The sequence below is a fragment of the Dysidea avara genome, chromosome 7, assembly GCF_963678975.1.
Source record: "Dysidea avara chromosome 7, odDysAvar1.4, whole genome shotgun sequence".
NCBI classification, from domain to species: Eukaryota; Metazoa; Porifera; class Demospongiae; order Dictyoceratida; family Dysideidae; genus Dysidea; species Dysidea avara.
In genome coordinates this window covers 3,446,631-3,462,585 of record NC_089278.1, presented here as the reverse complement: position 1 = coordinate 3,462,585, position 15,955 = coordinate 3,446,631, and the positions used below count along the sequence as shown (strand labels likewise).

At 40.3% G+C, this 15,955-nt stretch overlaps 3 protein-coding genes across 6 annotated transcripts; 2 read left to right on the top strand and 1 right to left on the bottom strand.

The window, feature by feature from the left end:
• The first annotated feature begins 55 nt into the window (after positions 1-55).
• LOC136260991 (programmed cell death protein 7-like) lies at positions 56-2,968 on the top strand. 4 transcript variants are annotated; one of them, XM_066054949.1, is made up of 7 exons: positions 258-400; positions 1,230-1,585; positions 1,705-1,979; positions 2,025-2,108; positions 2,155-2,277; positions 2,328-2,719; positions 2,772-2,968. In XM_066054949.1, exons 3-7 carry the CDS (start codon positions 1,716-1,718, stop codon positions 2,881-2,883), a joined length of 975 nt encoding a protein of 324 aa, XP_065911021.1. In that variant the 5' UTR covers positions 258-400; positions 1,230-1,585; positions 1,705-1,715; the 3' UTR covers positions 2,884-2,968. The 4 variants fall into 4 exon arrangements, with proteins under 4 accessions (XP_065911018.1, XP_065911020.1, XP_065911021.1 ...); XM_066054946.1 differs by lacking the exon at positions 1,230-1,585 and having other exon boundaries at positions 56-400; positions 1,872-1,979; XM_066054948.1 differs by having other exon boundaries at positions 257-413; positions 1,230-1,979.
• Positions 2,969-2,979: 11 nt separating this feature from the next.
• Positions 2,980-4,887, top strand: LOC136260985 (uncharacterized). Its single transcript, XM_066054941.1, has 3 exons — positions 2,980-3,120; positions 3,407-3,528; positions 3,583-4,887. The coding sequence occupies exons 2-3, from the start codon at positions 3,416-3,418 to the stop codon at positions 4,718-4,720; spliced, it is 1,251 nt and encodes a 416-aa protein (XP_065911013.1). The 5' UTR covers positions 2,980-3,120; positions 3,407-3,415; the 3' UTR covers positions 4,721-4,887.
• A 276-nt stretch (positions 4,888-5,163) lies between these two features.
• On the bottom strand, positions 5,164-15,926 carry LOC136260968 (uncharacterized). Its single transcript, XM_066054898.1, has 17 exons — positions 15,774-15,926; positions 15,662-15,718; positions 15,078-15,352; positions 14,949-15,021; positions 14,514-14,658; positions 14,045-14,304; positions 13,835-13,989; positions 13,554-13,631; positions 13,341-13,404; positions 13,145-13,290; positions 12,908-13,082; positions 12,467-12,610; positions 12,270-12,416; positions 11,432-12,219; positions 5,616-7,242; positions 5,430-5,558; positions 5,164-5,368 (listed from the first exon to the last, which is right to left on the bottom strand). Exons 1-17 carry the CDS (start codon positions 15,924-15,926, stop codon positions 5,261-5,263), a joined length of 4,524 nt encoding a protein of 1,507 aa, XP_065910970.1. The 3' UTR covers positions 5,164-5,260.
• Between the last annotated feature and the right edge of the window lie 29 nt (positions 15,927-15,955).

The following is a 15,955-nucleotide window of genomic DNA, read 5'->3' as shown; positions in this document are numbered from 1 at the left end:
AAATATTAACTAATTACACGTACCACGTGGCATATGAATGTACTATTAGGGTAGTGTGCTTTAATTAGATTTAGTCCAAGCGATTGTGGGTAGTGGCTACTTGACTAGTTCACCTATGGCTGTTAGATACCACCATGAAGTGACAGCGAGCTCTGGAGGCTATTTTCCAGAGAAATTTCACCTTCACAATACACCGGGATTTTTTCCTAGCTCAATCCCTCGTGAGTCCTACCAGTTAAGCAGCTTCACTATTCCCCAGCAGTTTGGGAGCAATCCTTCATGGCTGGCAGCGAATAATCAGCATCCATCAGTGAGCGGAGATCAACAATTTGTGAAACAGTTTGAAGAGACAGTGATGGCCACCAAACAACAATATCTCAACACCAGCCCAAGTTCGAAGGTTTAAATTTTACGTGAGCGTGTAATGTCAGTTGTTGTTCAGGGAAGATGTTCTAAAAGATGCCCCCTACCTAGCCACCCTCAAGGGGTTTGCCATTTTACATTTACCAAGCCAAAGGGGTGTCCTTTGAGCTACTCAAGGGGGTATCACATAGGTACGCGCTGTAGGTAGATCTGCGACTGCGGTCAAAGTCTTGATCGGTTGAAAATTTCTCTTTGACCTGTTACTAAGAGCCTGTTTCATATTTTGACCGGTGACTTGACGATGATATTTCAGTGCTTTTCAATTGTGGGTTGGAAATTTTTACCATTGACTTGGCACAAATTTTGTGGGCTTGACCTTTGACTTAGACTTTGACCGCAGTCGCAGATCTACCTACAGTGAGTGCCTGTGTGTCACCCCCTTGCTACTGTACTATAGATCATTTTTTAATCTCCTTGATGACCAAAATTGATGCTGTTTATTCAATTTTTGGCCAAATTTATGAACGCATTCTATGGTGAACTGCTTTACAGATTAGCATGCATTTTATATGTTAATACTACCAAGCCCATCCACCACAGTTTTGGCTGTTGGTTGTTAGCAGTATACTTGCAGTATACTTGGATTAACTAATTCACTTATCCAAAGGCCCATTGCGTACAACAATATGGCCAACAAAAATGGATCTTAAGGAGATGAAAAGTTCTATAGGGGTTGCCATTAATTTACCAAGTCAGTGATCATGAGCTACTGTAGTTAGTGGCCTTTCACCAAATGGAAATCTTCTACTTACTACATTATATTTTCTCAGTGTCATGTTATTAGATGTGCTTGTGTATATTAACAGTGTCAACGTTACTGCTCCTGGTGGACACAAGGTTGGCTGTACCTTGTTTGATTCAAGTGATATCCTTTTACGTATCCTAGTTGGTACTTGTATAGACAAGAGCTATGGGTAGTGAGGTAGTAGGTGGCCACAATTACCAGCAATAGCTTGACCACCCACCTGGCTTGATAGTTGATAGTTACTAGCTAGCTAATAAAGTTCAACAACATTGACTATACACAGCATTTTTTCACAATACATTCCTAGTGAGAACAGTTCAGAATGCTATAGTATTATTATATAGCCACCAATGATACAAAAACAAAATACATTGATGCTACAAGGGAAATAGGACCCTGCCAGGCAGGGATGAGAAAGTAATTTAATTGAGTCTGTATGTGGCTTAAAGTGAATATGTAATTAGTGTTGTTTCTTTTTTTTGTAATTCTACTGGTTATTAGAAATCCTTATTTAATTTTCCCCATCTTTGTAATAGCAAGAACTAGGATGTTCTCTTACAAACTGTTTCTTCTGCCTCCATCCCTAATTCTTTCTTTGGGAGCACATAAGAGCACAATAATAAACAAACCAGTAGATTTTTTCTTTTGTGTTTTGACGCCAGTCAATGAATGTGATGATGGTTTCTGTTGTGTTTTTGTGAAGATTCCTGAAGCTCGGCACCTGCTGAGACGAGCTGTTGAGTTGATAAGCATGTTGAAGAAATGTAGTGACACCAGAGGCAACGACTTATCACAAGTTGTGTGTTTACAGGTTAGTTGATGTGTCATGCTTTACATGAAAGTGACTTTTATTCAGACAGAACTGGATAGCATTCAGCGTAGCATTGAACCATCTTTAGAAGATCTAGTTAAAAAAATGAGAGGACGTACAAAGAAGAGAGTAAGAATTAACAGACAACAATGTCTAATTCTATCTGTGTGGATAGGTTAGAATTAGTAGCAGGAGGCAACAGTGGCAGTCAGAACATGATAACAGATGTAGAGATGCTCATAAGAAAGCTGATGAGTGGCTTGCCAACAAGGAAGCTCAGAAACTCAAGTTGAAAATGGTCGGTGGCTGGTTGCATTTTATTTGTTTATGGTAGTGATATCATCTTAGGAAAAGGAGGTGAAGTTATCAGCTGCGAATACCTTGCTTGAAGTTGAGACTAAGCAATCAGATGTTTTACGCTACATCAAATTTGTGGAATTGCTTGAGCAGTTAAAGTCACACAGACAAACTATGCATCACAAATCCACTGATCAATCAGTTCTACAAGCTGATGAAAAGTTTCAGAACACGATACAGTCTCTGCTTGAGTTTCTATCATCTCGTAAGCTGGAATATGAGAAGGAAAGAAAAGCATTACATGTTATAATGGAAGAAGAAGTACAAGACAGGATTGCTGCTGCCACAGCCTCAAAACCTGACCAAGTACTGTTACAACAACCATCATTGATATCACAACATCCATCCACAACTCATGAGGTCTATGCATTACTACATATCAGGTAATGGTACACTGGGTATTGATGAATTTAACTTCTATTGTCTCCACAATAGGAAACAATGGGATGCATTTATGTCGCCCATTGGCACTCCCTTACCAAAAGACCCACTATTACCATCTACGCCCTCCTCCTCAGACTGGGAGGCTTATCTAGTCTCCAGATAACTCCTACTTATTTTTGGTTGTGGTATTTTGTTTCTTGTGGTTTGTAAATGTGTGTGCATTGCTAAGGCAACGGTTTATGATCAGATATAGTAGGGTGTCAGTGAGAGGTTGGGGTTCAGTGGTTTTACCGCTTATTTCTATTTATGAGAACGATATATTTTCACGAAGTATTGTGTACGAGGATCTATTAGCAGGAATCGAACCAATCACCATTAGCACTGGCAGATTCAGAGGAAGGTACTCTCATGCACACGGAGCAATGTTTTGTGTACTGAACTACAATAGCGTTTTTTCGCTACATAAAATTGTGGGACACATGGACACACTCGTGCTAGTGCGCGTGCTTATTGATTTGTATTTCTCTGTTCCACAGATAAGCAATCTTATAGCTAAGTTACATTTGTGTATACGTTATTCAATGGGTTGTAAGACACTGCTGGTGAAAGGGACAGATGTTTCTGTACACGGAAGTGCTGTAACTGTTTTACGGTTGGTGCAGTAGTATGCGGATATTTTGTTGCAGGTCGAGTTGATGAGTGCAATTGAACGCACTACCCCGGCTGGCTTACCACCTGGATGGAGAAGGGAAGTGGTGGTTAGAAAATCTGGTCAGTCGGCTGGGAAATATGATGTCTATTATTTCAGGTACACATACATGATGCACCAATGTGTTAGAATATTTTTCTATATCTTATGTAGCCCTGATGGGAAGAAGTTCCGTTCTAAACCTCAGATTGTACGATACTTAGGAGAGTCCGTAGACTTGAATCTATTTGATTTCAGTGGACGGTCTCCAGTTGGAGGTCAGCGTAGGCCAGCCAAGGATCGGCCACCCAAAAGAGACTTTCATGTGGCACGCCAGGAGCGGCCCCTAAACAATACGCCAATGAGGCCAGCTGGACCAATCCGTCGCACCTGTGGAGTGATCAAACTACCAGTCATGTATTATCCAGTGAGACCGACATCGACACAGCAACCAGTCACAACTGGAGAACCTCAAGTTGTCCTTGGCTCTGTCATACAACAGCTTTGGGCAAAGAGGCTTGTGCCTCTCCAGCCTGTGGACAGTGTAAGTGGAGAGTCAATAAGTGCTGAACCATCACCGCCTCCACCTCCATTAATCCCACAAGAGAACGCAGCAGTATCTGTCAGTACATCATCCGAAGAAGCAAATTTGTCCAATTTGTCCAGCAACTCAGTGTCAGCTAATAAATTGTTTGTTGGGAACAATGCAATGAAGTCCCCACCAATTAATGCACAATTTGGGACTGGAAATCAGAATAGTAACTTGAAGATGACACCAGTACAGCAGCCATCGTTGATACCAAACCATTACGGCACAGCTACAAGCACTTCCCATGCTGATGGTACAGTGAATGTTAACAACAGTCCTGTTGTTGTGGCCAGCCTCAGTACAACAACAGCAGTCACACAGCCACATGTTAAACCTACTGCTGCAGTTCCTGCCCACATAAGCACCCCTCCTAATTCTACTAACAATGTCTTACCATTGTACAGTGGTGGTTCCCAGCCACCAGTTACACAAGGATTCATCCCAGTGCAACACAATGGCCAGGGACTATTGCTACAATCCAATAATGTTGTGTACATGCCATTGCCACAGCAGAGCCTTGCAAAGGGTGGCAACTTCATCAATAGCTCTACTAAGGCAGCAGCGATGTTACCTGTAGTGCAACAGCAGCAGTCAACGGCACGGCCACAGACTGTGTCTGCTGTACAACCAGGCCTCAACCATTCTCTCGTGACAGAAACAGAAATTCGTTTGCAGGAACAAAAAGTTAAACTGCTCAGACAACAGCTGGGACTGACAAGCTAGCCAATAGGGCTGGTCTAGTGTAGTGGATAAAAGAATAGTATATATTATATGCACACATACAACAAACATCCCTCCATTTTTTGTGATGTAAACCGTCTCTAACTTGTAAATGAATTGTGACACTGTCTATACCATACACTTACCTGGCAATTTGTTGTTGTAAGATAGCTAATCTGCAAGACCGATACTTCACAAGGACACAAAACTTTTTGGTATAATGTGGGGTCCAACACTTACCATATATATTTCTAACCATAGTTTAAGCTTATTTTGTTGTACTGTTTTTTAAATATGCTAGTTTAGTCAGGCACACGTAATCTATGTAATTGAATTATTCCTACTAATTGATTGCAGTTGTGGAGCATTATATAGACCAGCCAATTAAGCCTAGCTTTCTAACTGAAATATGTTTGACTGCCTATGTACATGTGTTTTCAGTACAGTTAATATGATAAAATTTTATATAATAAATTAAAATGTATTATTGTACACACTGAAGACAAGTTGGTAGAATGAGTGATGTCATTAATAGACCATGTGTTATGTCATAGTTTCAGCAATAGTCCACGTTGTCTTGCGGGTTGTAGCATGATAGAAATATGTCCTGCCATCTGGAGTCTTCACCACCTTCCAGCCAGGTCCTGGGGTCTATACAAAACAACAAATGGCACATGAAGGTTTAGTATCTTCTACAAGGTCTCTTACTTACCCCAACTTGATTTTCATGGTGGATATGCATCACCTCATCAATGTCCCATGTAGTGTAACCCATGTCACGGTTGAAATAATAAAACTGTCCTCTAGACGAATCCATCTCTGCAAACCAGCCAGGTGGTAACTGCATAGTAACAAAGAACAAGTTAAGGTACATCTGTAGGTTGCAAGGGTAACTTACAGTTTTAGGATTACTTGTTGGCATAGTGACTGGCGCCACTGGTGGGCTTACATCCTTAGGCTGGGCATTAAATGGAGGAACAGCATTAGATGGCACAGTACGTGGTTCACTAGATATTGAAGTGGACTCCAATTGTTGACTAATATTGCTATCAGTTTGATCATATATTGCAAGGCCTTTCCTCCTATGAAGACTGTTCTTCTTTGCTGGTATAACTGGAGGCATAGCAGACTTGACTTGTTGTTCAATACTGGTACCACCTGAAAGAAGTGCTGACTTCTTGGGCTGCCGAGAAGGTTTTGGTGCTACCTGTGGGGCTTTATGTACAGTGTCCAGAGGTCTTTGCTCAACACCAGGTGGGGTGGTTGGGACATTAAGGCTGTAAGTGCGAGGTGACTCATTTATAGCAGGTGAGTTCATTTGCACATAATCTATTGGAGTAGTTGTTGATGGCTGTGAAAGTTGATCATTGACTGAGTGCATCTTAATATAGCCTTCTGGAACTGGCTGAGGAGGTGGTAAAGGAAAGTTATTAGGGCAACTTGAAGGGTGAGAAATACTATTATTACGATACTGAGAAGCACTAGAAGGAGGTGCTGTTTGATGCTGCTTCTGCTGTTGGTCTGAGTAATAAGACTGTCGGTGTTCGCTGACATATTGTTGTTGCTGCTGTTGTTGTTGTTGGCTCACATGATTAGGCCATTGGCCCATGTGATGCTGCTGTTGGTCTGAGTAATAAGACTGTCGATGTTCATTGACATTTTGTTGCTGCTGTTGTTGTTGATTAGGCCATTGGCCAATGTGATGTTGTTGCTGCTGTGATTGGCTCACATGATTAAATTGTTGGCCCATGTGGTATGGTGGACTAACACGTCGTTCCAAGTGTTGGTTATTTCCACGATTCATCTGATGTTGGTTTAAGTGTTGATATTGTTGCTGCTGGAATACATTTGATGGTGGGCTTGACTGCCACGGAATGTGTTGTGGCTGCTGCTGTTGGCTTATTTGTTGCTGCTGTTGTTGTTGTTGGAAAACATTTGATTGTGGGCTTGACTGCCGAGGCATACGATGCTGCTGGGTCCCATTGTTTGGCTTCTGATCCATTTGATATTGGTAACTTCTCCGTTGATCAATATGATTCTGCTGTTGACTAACTTGCTGACCCATAAGATATGGTTGCTGTACCTGTTGCTGGCTCACATGGTTTTGTTGCTGTTCCATTGCAGCATGATAGTCAAAACGTGACATACCAGTGGGAGACATATTGTTGTCATGATGATACTTCTGTGGGCCTGGTAACTGATGCATGGGTGGAACAGGTGAAACTGCACGACGGTGCTGATTAAAGCTAAGGTACTGCTGATCCATACGTGGAAAATGGTTAACTAAATCTCCATGATGATCAATCTCGTCAAAAGATGTAGTCAAGGGCCTAGCCCACTGAGTAGCTGGTAAACTGTAAGAGCTGCTACTTCTACTGGGAACTGTCCTAGCAGGAGAACCACCAAATACTTGTGACAGTGAACTATGAGACTGACTAGGTAACACCATGGGTGGTGGTGGTCCACCATTAACCATGGGTACTCTTCCATTGGCCACTGGTGCTGCTCTATTGGGTTTCACGTTGCTAAAAGGGTATTTAAAAAAGAAATATTACTACCATACCCACCCATATTAATTATTAATTTTTTTTGACTTAAATTGCGAAGTAAAATGTCTGTGATTACCTACAACTCAAGCTAAACAGTAATCACTCACACACATAAAAGTTAGTAATATATACATCCACCCACAACCCCAGCAATCTTGTATCTCAATGAACTATGCAATGTTACACACTTCCACTTATCATACTCACAGAATGACAAACTTGGACAAATACGGCACAAAAACTATGATACAGGTAGTGGTTGGTGAGATAATCGTTTGAATTCACAGGAATGCAGACAGTCATATCTAGACAGTCATATGGAGGATTTGTGGAAAGATATCAAACTAATTGGGAAACTGGGATAAGTGATAAAATTTCTGACTTAACAAGCACTGCGTGACTTTATAACATGTGACTGGGCCTGCGAAAATAGGGCATGTGGGCACATGATTTTTGCCTACTTTTTCAAACTTTCATCACTCATAACGTTTTATACCAATATGCTATTACAATACAATTTTCAGCTCTTAGTAAGCATTTGATTGGCTTTATGATGCAAGTTACAGAATGCATATTCTTTTCCAGTACTGACATATGGCCTGTTGCATGACGGGCTGTAGTTTGTGCCCACATGCCCTGTTATCGCAGGCCCAGGCACATATTATATAAAATGGTGTTTACAAAACAGTCCTATGATGTCACCAAGATAATATTTATTTTGAAGTATACCTAATAGTTGGTGGTACCACATGTGTTCATATATAGTAGAGGTAGCAGAACTCAAAACTTTCCTCTCTAAACTCTTTATCAGTGATCAATGCTTTACAGGTGTTACCTTTATATGATAAAGGTATAAATTATTAATACCAAACTATCATCTTTAAAAATACAAGCTTTTTTGGTACCGGAGGATCTTACTGCTATACAGGGTGTATTAACTGAATGTAAGCCACAAACAATGGTTACTTTTAAGACAGAGGAGGTTAGTAACACATCATCCATCTCATGATCTCAAAAATAATTTAACATTGACACCTCAACGTCAATACAAACTATTAAAATTCACAAATTGCATGCTTGTTTTCTTAGGCCCTACATTATCTGAACGTAATAAGTTGGGAATCAATACCAAAACCAACACAAGATACAATTAAACCATGTATATGGTGTGTCATAGGATTACGTGCAACCGACCTCCATTTTCAAGAGACACAAGTACACAAATGCCCACTATCCCATAACCTCTATCCGAAATGACGTCACAAACATAAAATGGCCGCCGGGACTTTAATATTTTTGAGTACAGACGCCTATGGAGAAATTTTTTTGATTGATTATATTTCAGCCAAGATAGAAGATACAGAGCTCTAATATAGTTATAAATAATGTAAGGATGAACATACACTATAGCCTAAATCTACAATCAAAAAGCTTCCAAGACACTTAAATGATTTATTGTACTGTCTTATAACCATATCTGTTGGCTGTAGCTTTTCTCGGCTGAAATATGACCTATCAAAAAAATTTCTCCATAGGCATCTGTACTCGAAATATTAAAGTCCCCCCACTATTGGTGGCCATTTTATGCTTGTGACGTCATTTTGAAGAGGTCATTCATGTTAATAACTTCACTAAACCCACAAATAAAATTTTATGATATATATCCTGGTTGCAAAATCTGTGAAAATTATTTTCTTCAAAGCATTTGTTATCGTAGTATTTGCATGGTGTATCTGTTACTGGTCAGATTATATTGGCTTAACATACACCACCAGCTCAGAGAAATTTCGGCGTTAAGATTTCTAGAGTGCAGCATGGTCTTTCCTTTTGTTGCTACAACTACACTACTGCCATCCATTTTCTACCTGCAATTAAAACTACTCAGTGTAATCTCTTATTGGGCCAACATTGTCACCACACGAGTGTTATTATTATTATTTATCTAATTTGCCAAAATGACAGGGTGGCACCAAAAGGCATAGCCTGTACAAGGGTGCTTCCCTAAACACATACATTACAAAAATAACACTACAAGGACAAAGAATAACAACACAAAAGTACACTACAAAGAAGAGAAACGATAGTTACAATAAGCAAAACACACACACAGACTAAAAAAGCTACATACAAAAAAGATGATAAATGGAACGATGAAAATAATTTACAGATTTAATAATGAGTGTATCAAATGATACAGTGTTCCACAAAAATACAGTATTCACAAAAAAAGAATAACGGTGACTGTTGATAGAAGATAGTAAAGGTACAATAGACAGTTCATGGGCTCTGGTGCAGGAAGTATTACAGTGATAGTAATCATAAAAGTTAAGAGATGTTCTGTTGTTGAGGATATCATACAGTGTTGACACAGACAGATAGTTACGACGATCAGTGAGACTAGGCCAGCGCAGTGAATTAAGACAATCATCAGATGGTGTTTGAATAAGCACAAGACCAATTTATTTTAAAGAGTATTCACTATATTTACAAAGGATTAGTGCAATAGCCAAATGCAAAAAATACAGCAGTTTTAATTACAGCTAGTGAATGGAGATCACAAATACCCTGCAGGCCTTATTCACTTGTGATGTCCGGGTGAAATTTTTTTTACCAATAGTAAGTGCATCATGATCGGACATTAAGTCAGATCAAAATGGAAACATGCTCATATGAGCAACATTTTGTCTAAAGATGTCTGACCATTTTTTTAAAGTTCTGTTAGTGTTGGCACAATTACAATATTTCCCAGAGGAGGGTGGAAGTGGTTTAAGTGCTGTAAAAATGAAATATGCATTTTGGGATAAACTAAATGTGTGCATTATGTAACAAAGTTTGGCATCATTGTTATGTTAACTATGCGAGCGAAAATGTTTTCATCAGTTTTTGTCTAGAAAACTAAGTGATTTTATAGAACAAAGTACATCATCTGAATCCTCACACAAAGCCTAATCAGAAGAGCTAACGATCCCCAGTGATCACCCACCATTCACTGGTTATGTATTGTGACTATTGGGATATTCCAAACAAAACTACACAATATTTTGAAGTAGTGTCTAAAATGCTTCCGACCTCCTCTGATTATTTCCCAACATAATCAACCACCATACTGTACCAATCTATAAGAATACAAGTGATACACAAAGAAAATTGGACGTGCTTCCTACATGTAAATATGTTGCTGGTATTCCTCAATAGCTACAATACAAAACAGCGGGGGTCATTACACCTAAGCTTCAAGGCAATGTATTTTTGTTTTGGAAAACCCTTAGTTTTGGGTGAAATTAATAAATCACGATTTGGTGTATGAACTTCAGTCTAGTATCTTGTAACACACACAGAATGATCGTACCATGCTACAATATACTACATCCATTTATTATTGTGACCTGCATGGATAAATCTTGATCCAGTTATACATAAATTATAGTTAGTCAGCGATGGTCAAAAATATACAGGACATGCATAATTGCATATACAGTGCAATGGCCCTTAACAAATCTCCAAATTAAGGACAAGGACAACAATTTTGGTACCACTGAAGAAGAAACCTCTCTCTATATTGCAACCAAATTTTTTGGTCTAAAAAGTGCCCATAATAGACTGTTTTGTATTGTACAGTAGCATAGTACGGTAGCATAGTAGGTAGCAACTCTTCCTTACACACAAAGGTGTGTCCTGTAATTTATTTTTTCCAAATATGGAGCAGTGTAACAAGAGAAATCATCCACACCCGAAGATATGTATACATTCCTACTTCAATCATATAGCTTGTCAGTGGTAATTGTATAGCCATGACTGAAGTAGGAATTGAGTGTGCACTAGTATAGCTGCAGGTGTGGGCAATCTTTCTGCTTTTGTCCCCTCCAACTAATTTTTATTTCACTTGTTTGTTTACTTTTTGTAACATAATAGCCCGCTGCAATGTGAGACTATCAACATGGCAATTTTCATCTAAGTTACACACACAGCGTTATAAATGAACAGTACAAGAAGCACCTTTGCAGTCAATCTACTCACTTCAAATGCTAACCAATACTACTGAATTGTTGCGAAGGCTGATTTTTTGGTGGGAGAACAAACTTTCATGTTAAGCACACACAAATGTACACACACACACCAATACAATATTGTAATGTATGTTCCATTATGCAGAACACATACTCACCTCATAGATGGCATTCTGGGTGGAAGGGGAGGAGCAACTACCGGCTCTATGGAGTAATTACCAGGGTCCTTCAAGTCTGGCATTAGAGACTTGACATGTTCGATAAATTTAGCATCTTCATATAACCCTTCTGCGACCTCATCCTGGTTTGTCACAACTTGTGCATCTTCTGGCATGGTCTCCATTGGAAGAGTACTGGCTGACTGCTGTTGTAGCTTCTTCTTGCTCATAAACCTCTTCAAGCGTACATAACCATTAGGTGCAGTGCTGTCCTCAGCTACTTGAATGATGTCCTCCCGATTCTGCTCTCGTAGGATGTGTTGTATCACTTCAGCCCACTCATGGTGTTCACTCGGTAGATCTGCTTTTAGGGTCACTCGACTGATTGTAGTAGTCACTTCAATACTATAGTCTGCAGACCGTGTTAATGCTGGCGGATGGTTGAACTTCACTTTGGTAGCTTTACCCAGCTCAAGGAGTGTCTCAGGCTTGCCAGTATAAAACACTTGCATTTTACCATTACTCTTCAGCTGGCTCCACTGCCTGCCATGATCAACCTTCATGTTTGATGCAAGAGAAGAGTGTTGCTTGAATGACAGCTGTAGATTGCGTTGTATGGTCTGGCGAAATTGGCTCAAGTCAGCACTCTGCACCATATTTAGCAGAAATTCTTGGTACTCCAAGTAACCTTCTTGGACTACAGCTCCTTCTACCACATCAGCTAGCCGTGGGGATGGCTCTTGAGTAGATGCAACTTGTATCGCATCAATCCATCGTAATACTTCACTCTGAAAAACAACAAATGACGTATACAGCAACAGCAAATTTCTCCTAGTACTTTATCAATGGCTTGCAATAAGTAGGAAGGACCATCTGGTTTATGCACACGTATAATTGTGCCTTTCTGTTTTCCTTTGATGTTCACCGGCTCACAGAGACAGTTACGAAGGTCTATGTAATGCTGACACTCCTTCACATTCTCATCCTACACAGAATGGCACACGTTACACAGGTTACATGGTATCAGACACAAACCTCTTCATCTCGGTATGTGAACATGGTGGAGCCGTCAATAGCAACCCAGGAGCGGCTCCAGTCAAGTTCCTGTTTCACAGATACCTCCAACTGACTAACCAAGTAGCCACGAGTGCATGGATCTAGTGCCTTAATCATGGCGGGCTACAATAACAATAACATACAACAATCTCCAGCATACACACACCACCACAATAGTGCACACACTGGTAGTGAACCACAACATATTAAACAACTCCACCAAGGGGCAATACTTCACAGGATGTTATAACAACTATCACTAAACAGCACTTAAGTGATAGACAGGAACTAGCAAAATAACAACAAATTGTAAAGACCCACTTTGAACTTCAGTTTACATGTGATGGTCTGTAATACTGTATTATGACATTAAGTGACATTGCTTTACATGTACTGCACATTTTGCACCATGACACTTACGTTGTCTCGGGCACTAGCCATAATGGCATCAAGGATGGTAGCCTCATTGCCAACAGATTGATGGGTACACAGCACAAATTGCCGCTTGCAGTTCTTCAGAGAGTAGATATGCTCATTGGCAGAGAGGAAACGAGACGGCTGGTCCGTAACATCACACAGCATAACAAAGTGATAGCTTTACAAAGAATGTACATCCATCTCAATGAACACTACATGACTTGACACTAGAAAACTTACTTTCTGGGGTCGACGTAGTCTCTTCCTAACTGAACTAGTACCATCTGAATGGCATCCTTAACGGAGGTCTTTGGCAGACAAGGGATCACAGTACGATGACGAAACGGAGGTACCAAGGCAGTGTACACACGCACCACCCCACCACCCTACAGAGAGAGACATAAAACTGACAGCCACAATCAATTGTATATTATACTTTGTCTATAGCTTGGCTGTATGATGGCTCCTTGATTTTAATAATCCTTTTCTGCTTCTTGGGGCTGTACAGACAACAAGTATTCATAACTTATCAGAAATAAAATACACAAAATCATTAGCCTATTCAAATCTGTATGGCTTTTACAACCAACACAGACAACAACCTAATGTATTCTCCTTGGCCTCCATGTAAGGCAATGTTATATCTAACCTGGCAATCACACTGTAGGACCTGTCTCTGTCCTTTGCAACAACATCCTGGTGAACTGACAGCTTCTGGTCTGCTTGACTGAAAATGAAAACATCAAAAATGACATAACAATTGAATCCCTGACAACAGCTACAGGACATTCCAAACTAATGAAATATGTCTCACAAGTTTATTCATGTGAGATGAGGAATAGTGTCAGTTACCTTAACTGGCATGTGCTTATTAGTAAGCCATAAAGATGTGATTTGTGCACCTAAATTAAGCCATAGGTGGATACTCACTTGGGAGCATTTGATCGTATCTTGGGAAACTCTTGTGCTGTTATTTCAAAAAATGACGGTCTCTTTGATGGATCAGTCGACCAACACAATTGCATCAGACGGAAGAAGGAGTCAGGGCACTCTTCTGGTTGTGCTAGTCTATGTCCTTCTTGCACCTGCAAAGAAAGAACAAACAGTCTGGCTAGTAGCCATATTTAACAATCACATTACTTGTTTCCTGACTTCAGCATTACTGAGGGCCGCATAAGGCACCGAGCCAGCTGTCACAAACTCGTAAAAGAGAATACCAAAACTCCACACATCTGTCTTCTTGTCAACGTAGAGTTTGGAAAACACTTCTGGTGCTGTCCATCTTATGGGGAACTGTAGCTGCCGCTCCTTACCCACCAAATTACACTCCTCTGTGCCAGCCACACGACTCAACCCAAAGTCAGATATCTTAACACTATTGGTCTGGTCTAGGAGGATGTAAACAAAGAGTCAAGGAGAAATCTTATATATTAACAGTACTTCGTGATGTGCATGAATACTATTTGGAGGAGTCTATGCATTAATCAACTTGACTGTGGTCACACCTGACACCCAATTGACTTCACCACTACATATCACAACTACTAACTGACTCCTACTGTAACCAGAAACCCTAACAAAAAAAAAAGAGAAGGGAAAAAGGATATGTTTCTAGCAGCTAGGTCACAGTGCAGTACTGACTGTTGATGGAGATAGCTCATCCCTTCAGACACTTGAGAGACATAGTGAAGTACTTCCTCTTTGCTGAGTTCTCTTTGGTGCAGCACAGAGAGCATATTTTCTTTCATCAATTCCTGAAACAGAGATTACCTCATTAACACCAGAAAATTAACAATTCCTATACAAGGAAGAAAATCACTACAGTACCAGCCTTAACACTTAAGAGGCTACACAACAGGAGATTAGAGACTTCTGTGTTGGTCCACAAAGTATGATGTTTCACTGCTTTAAACAATGAGGAAGCCCAAGCAGACAAGTTACCCAATACTCTGTACAATTGCTAAGTGATTTTAGATACTATTCAAACACAAGCTGGAAGTCTTTTCTACCGACTCTGGGGAATGGAAAGGCACAGATACCTTACCAGTACTAGTGATATCGGATCGGAGGTCAGGACCAGAGCAACCATTCCTAGTACATTTGGATGGTGTAGTTTGCTGCAAGGAATAACAAGATGTTAAGGTGGCTTTCTTTCACTCTAAATCATCCATACCTCATGATACGTGTCTCTCGGTCAAACTCTGCTTTAGCCAAATCCCCACAGTCAGGTTTTAATGTCTTGATGGCAACAGGCTGACTGTCTAAATAACCTTTGTACACATCCCCAAATTTCCCAGAACCCAACAGATCAGAATATTTCAGTGAAGTGCCTGGTACATCCCATCCTTCTATTTGTCCTGTCTGCTTACGGCATTCTACTATTTGTTGCTTCCATGGTTTAAGTTGTTCGGCCGAACTGACAGTGCCAGGATACACAAGGTAGCTTCCCTGTAACAGATACATGTACAAGAACATGATAGCAATGAAGTGAATTTAGCAAGATATACAAGTGCTAGCTAGTAACACGATAGTCTCATGCAAATTAGGCTTAAGTGATACTACTTCTCCAGCAAAACAATCTGTAGCCAACAACAACTACATCTACACTAAACAATTTGTAGTACAAAAGTACAAAGGACCACTAGTCTGAGTACATGTGCCAACAATGTGGGCTGAGTCTCACTTGGACACAGAATTCGTTTGAACATTTTTGTCATTTCACACTATGTGCACACACACACCAACGTGTGACTGTACCTGCTCCTGAAAACCGATTACTCTTAGCAGCTCTACCATGCCTGGTTTACACAACACCTAGATCGATATGCATTCAACTTTTAACGAGCACATAACCACTTCTAGGCTATACCGAGGCAGCTAGGCGTATCTTTCTGAACTTCTCCAGGTCAGGATGAACCATGATGTTTTGCATAATCTTCAACACTGTTAAGCTGCTCTTTAGGTACTCCTCTGTACCCATGGCCTTCATCGCGTTTATCGCGCGCTCAAAATAGCTCGTCATCTCCCCTAGTCACCTCTGACAGCCTTTAC